Raw genomic sequence first — 13,525 nt, 5'->3', positions numbered from 1 at the left:
AACATTACCAAGTGGGTTTAGAAGATTCTTCACACACAAACAACCCACCCTGGGGCTGGGCACCAAAGCCTTCCTGCATTTGTACATGGCAGCCAGGGCCTGAGGGTCCCATCAGATGCAAGGGGCTGATTTTGACCCAGGGGCTTGTGGGTGGTAAAGGGATGAAATGGGATATTAGAATTGATGGCATCTGAAGACCTAATGCCATCTAATAAACATTTTTGAGACCAAATACCAGCACTTGATAGAAACTCAAGAAAAACCATTTGCTGGAGAGACCCAGGCCTTTAAATCTCCAGGTCAGGACTCCCACCTGGGCCTAGACTACTTGGGGATCTTAGCCATAAAAGAAGAGTGACCTTGGGCAAGTTCCTTAACCCCTTGGAGCTCAGTTTTCTTGACTGAAAAAAAGGTCATTAAGGGTATCTCTCCAGGTTACATCACAGAGTTACTGAAAGGATCAAACGAGATCATGGGTGCAAGTTCTCTGAAAACATGTAAAGAAGTGTATAATGTAGAGACGATTATTTTGATTATTACTGTATTTTCCTGACCACAGGAGTAACGTATTCACTGTAGAAATTCAGAAATTGCAGAAATGTGCTAGGAAGAAGAGTAAAAAAATCAACCGTCATCTCCCAGAGTGGATGCCTGTGAATTTTGTGTATATTCGGTTTTCTTTTGCCTTTCCTGCAATCCTACACCCAGCTTTGAGGCTGGGATCCTCGGAGCGGTTATCCTAATCCCTAGATTGGCCTTGCCCTCTTGCCAGGAACTCCTCCCGTGTCCAGGGCCTCATCCCCCCACTCACGTCCCTTGCTGTGCCGTCCCATGTGGCGGCAGCAGGGCCCCGTTGGCCAGCAGGCCACCCCCTTTGCCACTCAGACCTCTGAAACAGGAGGAGGCCAGGGCAGGACTAAGTGAGTGTTTTCAAAGAAACAAAGGGCCTTTCGAGATGAGACCCTGGTCGTGGGCAGAGAGACGGGAGCTCTGCCCAGGTGAGGACACGGTCTGTCTGAGCTGCCTGGTGGGAGAAGGAGGGCATTTTTTTCAAAGACTGTCTCATCCCACAGGAACCCACCAGGGTCCCCTCCCAGCTTCCTCTGGCCACTGCGACTTGCGACTTGCATTGTGACTAAATTTGGCCACAAGAAATCCTCACGTTGATGGGAGAAACCCCCCACCCATGGGTGCAGTAAGATATGCTGTAGTCTATAAACAAGACAACCTTGAATCACGTCTGATACACGTTACGGAGTTTTGTCTCCGGCCTCTCAAGCCTTCGTAACTGGGGAAGAATGAAGGGGAAGCCAATGGGTTACGCAAAGAATCCAAAGGGGTTCTGGGTGGGCAGCCTTGCTTCTGGGTGGGGGGAGGATTCTGGGGGGAGCCCCCTCCCTTTCCCTCCTCGGAGTTTGGAACTGTACGCGTTGCCTTGTAGCTGGAACCAATTGTCCCACCCCCCCTCCCCCGATGGCTTTCCCTGATGATGAAACAATCTGTGCCAGACGTGCGTGTGCGGCTTCAAGGACAAGGCCCGCTCGGGCTCCATGCGACCCAAGGGGGGCCTTACCTGAGAATTCCTGCCCCTGATGTCATCCGGGCTCTGCCCCGCCGCCTCCGCATGGAGCCAGGGACCTGGCGTGCGGCCTGCAAGGAACAGGGAAGCTCTCAGCACCTGGTGGCCCAGGGACCGCTGTGCGCCCCGCGGAGCAGCTCCAAGCAAAGCAGCACTTAGGGCAACGGCAAGGGGACCGGGGTACATGAGCCGGTCAACCCGAAACCCTGAGGCTCCCGGCCCCAGGCTGGGTGTGTCCACCCACTGCTTCCACAATGGGACAAGGAGGCAGCTCGTCCGATATGCTAGATGGGGACAGCTTATCAAGGCCTGTCGTCTACAGGCCCGGGAGAGGGACACCCAGGTGGCTCGGCGGTTGAGCCTTCAGCCCAGGGTGTGATCCCAGGGTCCTGGGATCGAGTCTCACCTCGGGCTCGCTGCATGGAGCCTGCTTCTCCCTCTGCCTGCCTCTCTGCCTCTCTCTTTCTCTCTCTCTCTGTGTCTCTCATTAAATAAATAAATAAATAGATAGATAAATAAATAAATAAAATCTTTAAAATAAAGAAATAAATAAAGGCCCGGAAAAGCGTCTTAGCTCAGAACAAGCCACCGTCTCCAGACTCACTCATCTGTCCAGCGCCCCAAATATGCCACGTGCGGTGCTAGGGTTGGCTAAAAAGAGGAGGAAAGGGTAAAATATATGCTGAATAAATCAAGCTCTGTTCTAGGAGGATCCAACTCATCTTCTAAAATGTATTTTGTTTAAATATTACACAAGTTACATATACATATCTTCTCATAATGAAGGGTTGAAAGAATATAGAGGAAGACAATAGGAAGTAAAAACGCAAAACAACCTCAAATGCCTCTTCTTGGCCTAATCCCAGTTTCTATCTCAGTGTTACCACCGCTACTCGAAGCTTACTGGTTATCCCTCCAGATGTTTTAGTTTGGCATTTACTTATGTATGTGTGTGCATGTGTACATCTATATGATTTGGTTGGTCTAGCCAAGTTTTAAATCCACATTCCCAGGCCCTCCAGAACTTTTCTATGAATCCGGTGTTCTGAATGGTGTCCCTGAGTGGCTCTTTTTCTGCTGCATGCAACACAAGGCTTTTCTGTTCTGCCTCTGTCATGGACCAGAAATTATTATCATTATTATTAAAGATTTTATTTATTTGAGAGTGAGCAAGCGAGAGAGAGAGAGAGAGAGAGAGAGCACAAACCGGGAGAGAGGCAGAGGAAAGAAGGAGAAGCAGAGTCCCACCTTGATTCAGGGCTTGATCCCAGGACCTGGAGATCATGACCTGAGCTAAAGGCAGATGCTTAATCAACTGAACCACCCAAGGAATCGACTAATTCCCCCAGACAGGGAATTAAATAACCACAACCCAAAGCCCTCCAGACAATCCAGGCTGCTATGTTCCTTACAAAACAGCATGAAAAGCAGAACTACTCATTCAGATCATTTATGATAGTAAAAAACTGATAATACCCTGTGTTCAACAAAACTATTTAGGAAATGCAGGGTTCACTACCATATGACGGAATATGAAGTGGCCTCTTTTTTTTTTTTTTTAATAGGAAGATTTTATTTATTCATGAAAGACACAGAGAGAGGCAGAGACATAGGTAGAGGGAGATGCAGGCTCCTGCAGGGAGCCTGATACAGGACTCGATCCCAGGACCCCAGGATCATGCCCTGAGCCAAAGGTAGACGCTCAACCACTGGGCCACCCAGGCGTCCCTAAAGTGGCCTTTTGAATGTTTACAAAACAAAATAATATGGGGTGATGTTTGAAATTTAGGAGAAAAAACAGGCTATAAATTGTATAAATAGGATCATCTCAAATATTTTTTTAAAAAATGGAAATAATATATTGAATTGATTCCACCTGGGTTTACTGCTTTTTTTAATCTCTTAAAAATACTTTTTAAGTTTTCTACAATGAACATGCAAGTCCATCTGGAGAATCTGTAAGGTAAGATACAGTTTTTATTTTTTATTATTATTTTTAAAGATTTTATTTATTTATTCATGAGAGACACACAGAGAGGCAGAGACATAGGCAGACGGAGAAGCAGGCTCCATACAGGGAGCCTGATGTGAAACTCGATCCTGGGACTCCGGGATCACACCCTGAGCCAAAGGCAGACATTCAACCGCTGAGCCACCTAGGCATCCCTAAGATACAGTTTTTATTTATTTATTTATTTATTTTTGTAAGATTTATTTATTTATTTATTTATTTTTTAATTTTTATTTATTTATGATAGTCACAGAGAGAGAGAGAGAGAGAGGCAGAGACACAGGCAGAAGGAGAAGCAGGCTCCATGCACCAGGAGCCCGATGTGGGATTCGATCCCGGGTCTCCAGGATCGCGCCCTGGGCCAAAGGCAGGCGCCAAACCGCTGCGCCACCCAGGGATCCCAAGATTTATTTATTTTTATTTATGATAGACACAGAGAGAAAGAGAGAGGCAGAGACACAGGAGGAGGGAGAAGCAGGCTCCATGCCCGGAGCCCGACGTGGGACTCCATCCTGGGACTCCAGGATCGCGCCCTGGGCCAAAGTCAGGCGCCAAACCGCTGAGCCACCCAGGGATCCCCAAGATACAGTTTTTAAAATGAACTAGCACTGGAAGGGTCTCTACAACTTATAAAACATTAATCCAATGGACACTGAAATTTTCATTAAGATACTTTTTAAATTAATGAGTGCACTTGTTCTAGGATAAAGATATTTTGGGGCAAATGACATAGGGAGTGCTAGATTTTTAGCCAGTTTATTAACTAGGTTAAAAATAAAAAGACACTGATATACAGCCCCTAACCTAATTCCATGTGGCAAATGACTTTAAAATTACTTCTTAGATTTAAGAAACTCCAGTCTACAACAGAAGAGTCTCCCTTTGGACCAGGGTTTCCTAACTTGGTTCTATTGACATTTGGGGCTGGATAACTCTTTGTGGTGGGGGTGGCCTGTCTGACAGCAGCCCTAGTCTCTACCCACTGGATGCCAAACCTGGCATTTGTAATAACAAAAAATGTCTCCAGACAGTACCACATGTCCCATGGGGGGCAAAATCCTCCCTTTGAAGAACCACCGGGCAGTAAGATGGGTTTCTCTGTAAGAAAGTAGTGGCCACTAGTTTTCATAAATACGACTGGATACAACAACAGAGCTAAAGGAGAATCAATTTCTTCATAAAACAGGAAGGAAAATGTTGTATTTTGCTGTAAAAGGAACTTCATTGTTGCTAGAAGTGGGTGGCCAGGGGTAAGAGTTACTCAGAATGCAGACGGCACTGGCCGTGAGAGCAGCAGAGAAATGGCCCAGGGGCCAGACTAGGTCAAGGGAGGTGTTTTATAGACATGACAGCACCTCTGGTGGCTCGGAGGAATAAAGGAGTAATCTAGAAGGACAGGAAAAGTGGTCAGAGAGTGGGATGCTGGAAGACAGTTTATGAAGGAGAACGGCTACAGTAAGTACAGGGCGGAGGTCCTTACTGCCCTGCTGCCCTCCACAAAGGTGGAGATAAATGCTCAGCCACTGGCAAGTGTCTATGGATTCTCTCAGTCTTGGGATAGCTGATCCTTTGATCTTTCTTTCTTTCTTTCTTTCTTTCTTTCTTTCTTTCTTTCTTTTCTTTCTTTCTTTCTTCTTTCTTCTTTTTTTTTTTTTTAAAGATTTTATTTATTTATTCATGAGAGACACAGAGAGAAGCAGAGATACAGGCAGAGGGAGAAGCAGGCTCACTGCAGGGAGCCCGATGAGGGACTCGACCCCAGGACCGCGGAATCACAACCTGAGCCAAAGGCAGACGCTCAACCATTGAGCCACCCATGTGCACCTGATCCTTTGATTTCATGACATGATCCGCCTGGTACCATTGAACTTATTGCAGCACTTGGTGAAGTTACTTTGCTAATGGAAATAATTGAGGCTAGTTTCACGGTAAGTGCAAAGTCACTATTTTAAAATAGGAATTGGACTACAACGAGATACTACTGCACACCTACTAGGATGGTTACTATTAAAAAAGAGTAACAAGTGTTACGGAGGATGTGGAGAAACCCTTGTGTGCTGTTGATGGGAATGTAAAATGGTGGGAGTGTAAAACGTAAAACAGTATGGTTGTTCCTCCGATAATTAGAATAGAATTACCATATGATCCAGCAATTCCATTTCTGGGTATGCACACAAAGACCTGAAAGCAGGGACACAGAGATATTTGTATACCCATGTTCATAGTGGCATTATTCACAATAGCCAACCATGGAGTCAACCCAAGTGGCCACTGATGGATGAATGGATCACCACAATGTTATACATACGTACAATGGATTAAAAGTCAGCCTTAGAAAGGAAGAAAATTCTGACACATGCTATGAACTGAATAACCTTGAGGACATTACACTAAATGAGAGAAAGCCAGTCTCAAAAAGTCAAATATTATATGATTCCACTTATACAGGGTATAAGAATAGTCAAACTCTTAGAACAGTAGCATGGTGGTTGCCATTTTAATGGGTTTAATGGGTACAGAGCTTCAGTTCTGCTGGGTGAAAGGAGTTCTGGAGATTGGCTGCACAACAGTGTGGAGGTACTTAACACTATTGAATCGTACACTTAAAAATGGTTAAGCTGGAGAACTTCATGTTATGTATTTTTAAGTCACAATTTGGGTGCGGGGGAGCGTTGTGTTGTAAACAGATTTCTAACAAGCCACTTTCCCACTGAACGTGATCAGGATGGTTTTGCTGGGAACACCAGACTGAAATGTTGTGTTTGGGTGTCCGTCCCTCCTCCCTTTTGCCACCAAAATGTGAATTTCTTGAGGGCATGTCGGGGGATCATTTAACTACATCTCTCCAGTGGCTAAGAGCCTCAGTAAGCATCTTTCAATATGATGATAACTGCACTCTTTTTACCATCACTATGTAAGTAAATATTTGTGACCTATGCAATTTCTTTTTTTTTTTTAATTTTTATTTATGTATGATAGTCACAGAGAGAGAGAGGCAGAGACACAGGCAGAGGGAGAAGCAGGCTCCATACACTGGGACCCCGACGTGGGATTCGATCCCCGGTCTCCAGGATCGCGCCCTGGGCCAAAGGCAGGCGCCAAACTGCTGCGCCACCCAGGGATCCCCATGACCTATGCAATTTCTCCCAAAGATTCCTGCTGATGAGATATTTCCCCCTACTTTCTTTTTCTTTCCCCCCTACTTTCTTTTTATTGTAACAGCACAATGCACACAACATAAAATTTACCCCTAGTGGCCTTGAATACCACTGGTGTTGTGCAACCATCCCCTCTGTCTAGTTTCAGAACATATTCATCACCCCAAAAAGACACCAACACCGATTAGCACCCACTCCTCATTCTTTGTCTCCCCAGCCCAACTAGTGCTAAATCGACTTCCTGTCTCCGAGGATTTGTCTGTTTTGGCTACATCACGTAAATGGTATCCTACAACATGTGGCCTTTTGTGTCTGCATTGTGTCACTCATCATGATGTTTTCCAGGCTCACCCACGCTGTAGCACGTATCCACACCTCATTCCCTTTTGCTGTCAAAGAATATTCCATTGCATGGCTATACATTTTGTTTATCCATTCGTCATCCGATGAGCACTGGGATGTTTCTACCTTTCGGCTGTTGTGAAGAGTGCAGTGTGAGCTCTTGTTTGAACCTCTACTTACCATTCTTTTGGGCATACACCCAAGAGTGGAATTGCTGGGTCGTATGGTAATTCTATGATTGACTCATTGGGGAACCTAGTGCATGTTTAAAACATTAAAAAAAATTAGGTCAGGTCATCCTATCAAAGAAAGAAAATAGCTACTACCTGCTGGGTGGAGATGGTGAAGAGACGAGCGGAAAAGCGAAGCATTAGGGTATTTGTGTGCTGTGTGTGTGTCAGGAGCACAGAGAGAAAGCGAGCAGGCGGGAGGAGACAAAGCCAGAACTGATGACTGTGAGGACGTGCTCATCCCACAGAACCAGCACTGTCACCCAGACCATGAAGAACACCACTCTTGGGGAACCAGGTCAATGGGGAGCAGGAGAAAAACTGTAAGAAGAAATGGAATCAGACAGGCATGAACTGTATCAGACTCACACTAATAGAATTACCAAGGTTGTACCCTGCGGCTTACAGGGGCGGCAGGAATGTGCTCGTGTAATTGTGCTAGGAAAACACTGGAGGATTTTATGCCTGCCAATGCCGCGTGGATCTAAAACCACATTTATGTGTACTACTCTTGTAACTTTTGTGTAAGTCTGAAATTATTCCAAATTCAAAAGTCAAAAAAAAAAAAAAGTAAGGTGTAAAAAAATAAATTAAAAATAAAATAAATAAATGAAACCACATTTTATTTTTGAAATCGTAAATACCCTTTCTGGTCTGTAGGATGTCAGTTCACTTAGCAGGTTTTCTTTTTTCTTTTTAACTGCATCATCCCGAGAGCATCTGATTATTTGTGTGTGTGTGGGGGGGGCACTGATTTGACCATTTCTCTGAGATGAGAGGAATACAGCAGAGATGGCCAGCTGCACCCTCCTGGCCGGCGAGCGGTGGGAGGCACAGCCTCTCTTCCCTTCTGGAGGAGACTGGGTGCCGGGGCCTCAAAGTGCAGCTAACTTTAGAAGCGACCGAGTCTGAAGGTGGAAGGACTGCCTAGCACACTACAGAGAAAGAAGTGAGGTTTTGAAGAATCTGCTTTTCTGGAATGGTTTAGTGCAGAGATCAGCAAAATTATGGCCAGCAGATCAAATCCAGCCAGCACCTGTTTTTATAAATAAAGTTTTATTGGAAGACAGCCATGTTCATTCATTTATGTACTGTCCGTGGCTCCTTGCAGGTCAAAACACAACCGGGGAGTTGTGACCCAGACCATGTGGCCTGCAGAGCGTCAAGCATGTCATTTCTGGCTCTATCGAGAAAATGTTGGCTGACCTCTGGCTTAGGGTAGGGGTCAGTAACTGAAAAGCCTCCTGGGGCCAGGTGTCGCATTCCTGTGTTACTGTCTGGGTAACAGAAAACGGTGGGGTTTGTGGCATGAAGGGGGCCAGTTAGCAAACCCTCGCTTAGGGAAAGGAAATGAGCCTTGTAGGAGTGCTGACAATACTGACTCCACCTTTGGCCCTCCACTTATGCTGCTCCTCTCTCCTTCCTCTCTCTCTCTCTCTCTTAGTTCAGAGCAGTAATTTTTACATATTATTTAAAAAGCACACAAGGTCACTTCTTCCTAAATGTGCAATCCACAGGCCCGCAGGCAAAGACCTGCCCAGGCTGCTTCCAAGAGGACCTGTGACCTGAGGAGGAAGCAGGCTCAAGCTCTCTGGTCTGCCTGCAGGAAGCTGAACCTTGGAGAAAGGACTTTGCCAGAGTCCCTCTGAAGGAAAAGGGTCAAAGAGTCCAATTCATGGTCTTGGGCTATCCCAGGACACTGATTTTCTTTTCTTTTTTTTTTTTTTAAGATTTTATTTATTTATTCATGAAGACACTCACACACACACACAGAGAGAGAGAGAGAGAGAGAGAGAGAGAGGAGAGAGAGAAAGGCAGAGACACAGGCAGAGGGAGAAGAAGGCTCCATGCAGGGAGCCCAATGTGGGACTCGATCCTGGGTCTCCAAGATCACCCTCGGCTGAAGGTGGCGCTAAACTGCTGAGCCACCCAGGCTGTCCCCTGATTTTCCATGCTAGTCCATAGATGTCTGGGGCTGGGGGCTTTACTTATGTCGTAGGATGGGAAACATCCTTACTCGGTGTTGTTGACTCTTGCCCCTCCTACCAGCTCCTGCCCAACTGGCCTGGCTCAGTACTGGACCAGAACCAGCTCATGTGGACTAACAGGTGGCATGGCTGTGTGGTTAATACCCCACCTTGCTTTCCTTTGTTTCCTTTTTTTTTTTTTTTTTTAAGATTTATTTATTTGACAGAGAGAGAGAGAGGACCACCAGGGGGAACAGCAGGCAGAGGGAGTGGGAGAAGCAGGCTCTCCACTGAGCAAGGATCCCAACGTGACACCTGATCCCAGGACCCTGAGATCATGACCTGAGCTGAAGGTAGACGCTTAAGCAACTGAGCCACCTAGGTGCCCCCCTGTTTGCCTAAGACTTGCCTCCCTGCCCCCTGAGGGATACACCAACCTCTTCTTCTTCCACTCTTAGGGCTAAACAGAGAAGCAGAGTGAAGGCCTCTACTTGGAGGTTGGCCATATGATGAAGTTAGGAGAAGGCAGGCTCTTACCAGCCTGAGATTTTTCAGCCCTGGCTGGACTTTGGACTCACGGGGCAGCTTTCAGAAATACTGACACATGGGGCCCACCCTGTATATTCTGATTTAGTTGGTCTTGGTGCAGCCTGGCCTTTGGGATTTCTCAAAGCTCTGCAGGTCATCCTAATGTGTCTTCAAGGTTGAGAACCACTGACCTAAGGAGATTCCCCATTTCATAGTCTACCAGAGTCCTGAATTTTTTTTAAAATTTTTATTCTCTGGTTATTGATACAAAGCTCCTGTATCCCATTTTGCTGTTGTCTTGGGTGTTTAGCCCCCTTGTCAAAAGCCCTAGGGAGGGGAGGGACAAGTGGTAAATCCAGGCACTTAAATCCAAAGTCAAACAATTAACTCTGGAGTTCTGTTAAAAGCTACTAAATGAATCCTTGGGGCCAAGACAAATAAGTGTTTAGACATTTCTAGAAGTACGAATAGCACTGTATTCTTGCAGTAGTACAATGAAATGATGTGATCCTTTAGGCAACCTGTGGCCAAAGAACACTAAGCACTTCATTCTGGAGGGTCAGGGAAAAAGCAGGAGGCTTCCCAGGGTGGTACTTACTTCTGGGGATCTTGCTGGGGTAAACCTTCTGGCATGGTTTATATTCATCCGGAGGAGGAAAGTCTTCCACAGTATGGAACGTGAATTTAGATTCAAAGTCATCTACATACATGGAAAATAGCCAAAATTACTCTAGTTCTTGTGATAACCCAAGTTTTGAAAATTTCCAGACGCACACACGTTTGCCTGCCCAGAGCAAGGGTTTTAATGACCAGGCTGTTCCCCCTGAAGACTCTCATCTACCTCTCAATTTTTACTGCTTAGCTCAGATAGGTGGAATCAGGAAAAGTAAAATCAACAGACTCTCCCTATCACCTACTCCACTCTGCTTTGACCAACATCTTCAGGAAACTTCTAAAGGGAGAAGTGCCACAGAGATATCCAGGATCCAGAGTCAGACGTGGGGAAGGTGACAGCAACAGGGGACCAGGGGAGTCCCTGTGGCCTGAAATTACTCCTGAGCCCCTGGAGAGGGCTTTGTGCAGAGTAGAAGTCCTCAGCGTGGCTGGTGGGAAGGAGCATGGCTTATGTCTGGTGCAGAACCTGAGCTCCCCAAAACAAACAGGATTTTTCCTAAGCTCCTGATTGCAAGAAGAGTCGAATGTTGGGGGCCCTTTTATGAGTTGAATCCCTGCTTTGTGAGCTAGGCTTTGTGTCTGACCCCAGAGAACTTTCCTTCCTATCTTTATATTTTTGCCCTAACTGTCCGTCTATCTGGTGGGCCTTCTATTCATCCCCTCACCTTTCCAGACCACTCTATTCTTTCTATTCTAATCCAATATGCGTGAATTTTCCCATGGAGACACACACACACACACACACACACACACACACACACATACAGTTTGAATGTGGGTTTTCTTCCCTCTTTCTCATCTCAATCAGAAGGTTTAGAGAATGGGTTCTGGAACCTCCCAGAAGGCCTCAAGACAAACTCTACTTAACACAACTTGTAGGTTGTCTTGTACTACAGTCAGCTCCCTCTTCCTCTGAAGCATGCATCCTGAAATGGTGGGCTGGCAATCTCTCTCCAAGGGCCAGGGGACAGCACTCCCTCCCTGGAAGCCGGCACAGAAGGTGGGCCCGCTTACCCATGATATGCAGGTTTCCGTTCCGCAGCTGACCTCCGGGCTGCTGGGTCGGGGTCCAGGCCTGCTGGCTTCTGCTTGAAAGCTCCGTGGTGGGTGATCTTGCAGGGGGTGCTGGGGGTGGATTTAGTTTTCCGCCACTGGTCCCTTAACAGAAAAGATGCCAGTGGATTCAGATAGAGGAATGGGGACAGCAGATGCTATGTAACCTCCTGTGAGAAGTGAGGACTGAGGTCTCTGGATGTCATACGGCATGGTGAATAAAAGGGCTGCCTCTGGGGCTGCTTGGGACTGACTTCCAGCTCCCCTGCTGGGATAATAGCACAACCTCTTTGTGCCTCTGTTTCCTCATCTGTAAAACGGGGATCACGGTACATGCACCTCCTAGGGGTGTCAAGAGGGTTGAATGAGTAAATTCAAGTGGCATGCAGTAGGGTTCAGTAAATGTTAGCTGCTGTGACATTATGAATGATGACAGCAGCCTTCAGATCAGATGGCACAGCTCCAAGATGGTGGACCATTGCCACATCTGAAGGAAGAGAAGGGCTGTCTGCAGGTGAGGGGCAGAGGGAGGTGAGACTGATGAGCTCCTGAGCCCAGGATTCTCCCTGCATGGGTCCCCCGGCATTGCAGAGCTTCTTTTCTCCCTCCAGTCTCCACCTAAATCCACTCCGCCCACCAGGGCCCAACACGAGTCCCACCCACGCCATCAAACTCTTGATGGGGTCTGTGGGAGGCTCTCTCTACTTTGCCAAGACTTCTTTGAATGACTCATTTGGCAATTGATAGCCAGCTGTCCTGGCACGTCAGTGCGTGGACACTTGACTTCCTGAAACGATGACAACCACACCACTGTTCTCTGTGACAACACGTCCATCACTAACAACCTTTCTCTGCCCACCCCCCCACCTCTGCAGTTGTTCCTGAGGCAGAAATTGCCCTCATTTTGTTCAGGGAAAACTAAGTTTCACACCCAAAGACACAAGGAGAGAGGCCGGGCAAGCATCTGTTGCTGGCCTTGAGTTCACCATTCCGGTCTTCCCCTCCTCGGAATCAGGAGCCACTAGGATTCACTTATTCCCAAGAAGCAAACTCAAGGGGGGAAGGGGCGACCGTGGCTGCTGACCTCTCTTCTGGAGGAAAAGCTGTCCCTCCACATGGTAAGGGAATAAGATGGCTGAGCCCTAGCTCCATGCAAAGAACCTCAGGCACAAATTTTCTCACTGAATATTCATAACAATCCTGTGTGAAAGGTCTTATCATGATTCCCGTTTGCCAAAAAAAAAAAGGAAAAAAAAAAAAACAACAAGTTTCAAGAACCATTTAAAGACTGGGCATGAGGTTACCCAGGAGTGAGTGGAGAGGCCTGGTTGCACTCAAGTCTCTCTGAATCTAAGGCACTGTTTCTTTCACCACCCCATTGAACACTTCTGGCTCATTGGGACAAATGCTGGCCCCTATGGCGACCCATCAGTTAGAATCCCTCGAACCTTTACCTCTTGTGACTGAGAGCCTTAAAAATATTCTTGCCCTTTGTCTCAGAAATGCCTTTTTAGGAACCTATCTTTTCAAAATACCCAAAAGGTGGATGACAATTGCTATAGAAGTGTTTCCTGCATTATTATTCACAATAACAAAAAATAGAATCAATTTAATACCAGAAATCTGGTAAATACTGATGATCATATTAATATGCTTATACGTGAACTTTAACAATTGGAGGAGACTGCCTATAATGTAATATTAAACTAAAACAGCATAGAAAATTGGATATTCAAAATAGTATTAACTTTGTAAATATGTACATATTTTTGAAAAAAATGAAAGGAAATATACGCCAAAATGAAAGGAAATATACCCTGTTATTTCTGGGTGATCTTATTGTACATGATTTCAACTTCTTTCTATTTGCTCTACAGTGAGCTTATATTATTTTCAATTTGAGGAACTACATTTAAGAAACCTTCTGCATCAAAAGATATTCTTAAAGACCAAGGAATTTGTGTGCATGTGTGCGCGTGTGC

General features: G+C 46.1%; 1 protein-coding gene across 1 annotated transcript in view; it reads right to left on the bottom strand.

Annotated features, from left to right (window-relative positions):
- WIPF3 (WAS/WASL interacting protein family member 3) overlaps nt 1–13,525 on the bottom strand; it is an 82,562-nt gene that overhangs the window by 2,283 nt on the left and 66,754 nt on the right. The window contains exons 6-8 of the mRNA XM_041728189.1: nt 11,505–11,648; nt 10,414–10,515; nt 1,574–1,650 (exon numbers count right to left, since the gene is read on the bottom strand). Coding sequence (XP_041584123.1) covers nt 1,574–1,650; nt 10,414–10,515; nt 11,505–11,648 — 323 coding nt within the window. The remainder of the gene's footprint in view (nt 1–1,573; nt 1,651–10,413; nt 10,516–11,504; nt 11,649–13,525) is intronic.

The sequence above is a fragment of the Vulpes lagopus genome, chromosome 13 (assembly GCF_018345385.1).
Source record: "Vulpes lagopus strain Blue_001 chromosome 13, ASM1834538v1, whole genome shotgun sequence".
In the NCBI taxonomy this organism is placed as follows: Eukaryota; Metazoa; Chordata; class Mammalia; order Carnivora; family Canidae; genus Vulpes; species Vulpes lagopus.
The sequence above is the reverse complement of the archived record's forward strand: the minus strand, read 5'-3'. Positions and strand labels throughout refer to the sequence as shown.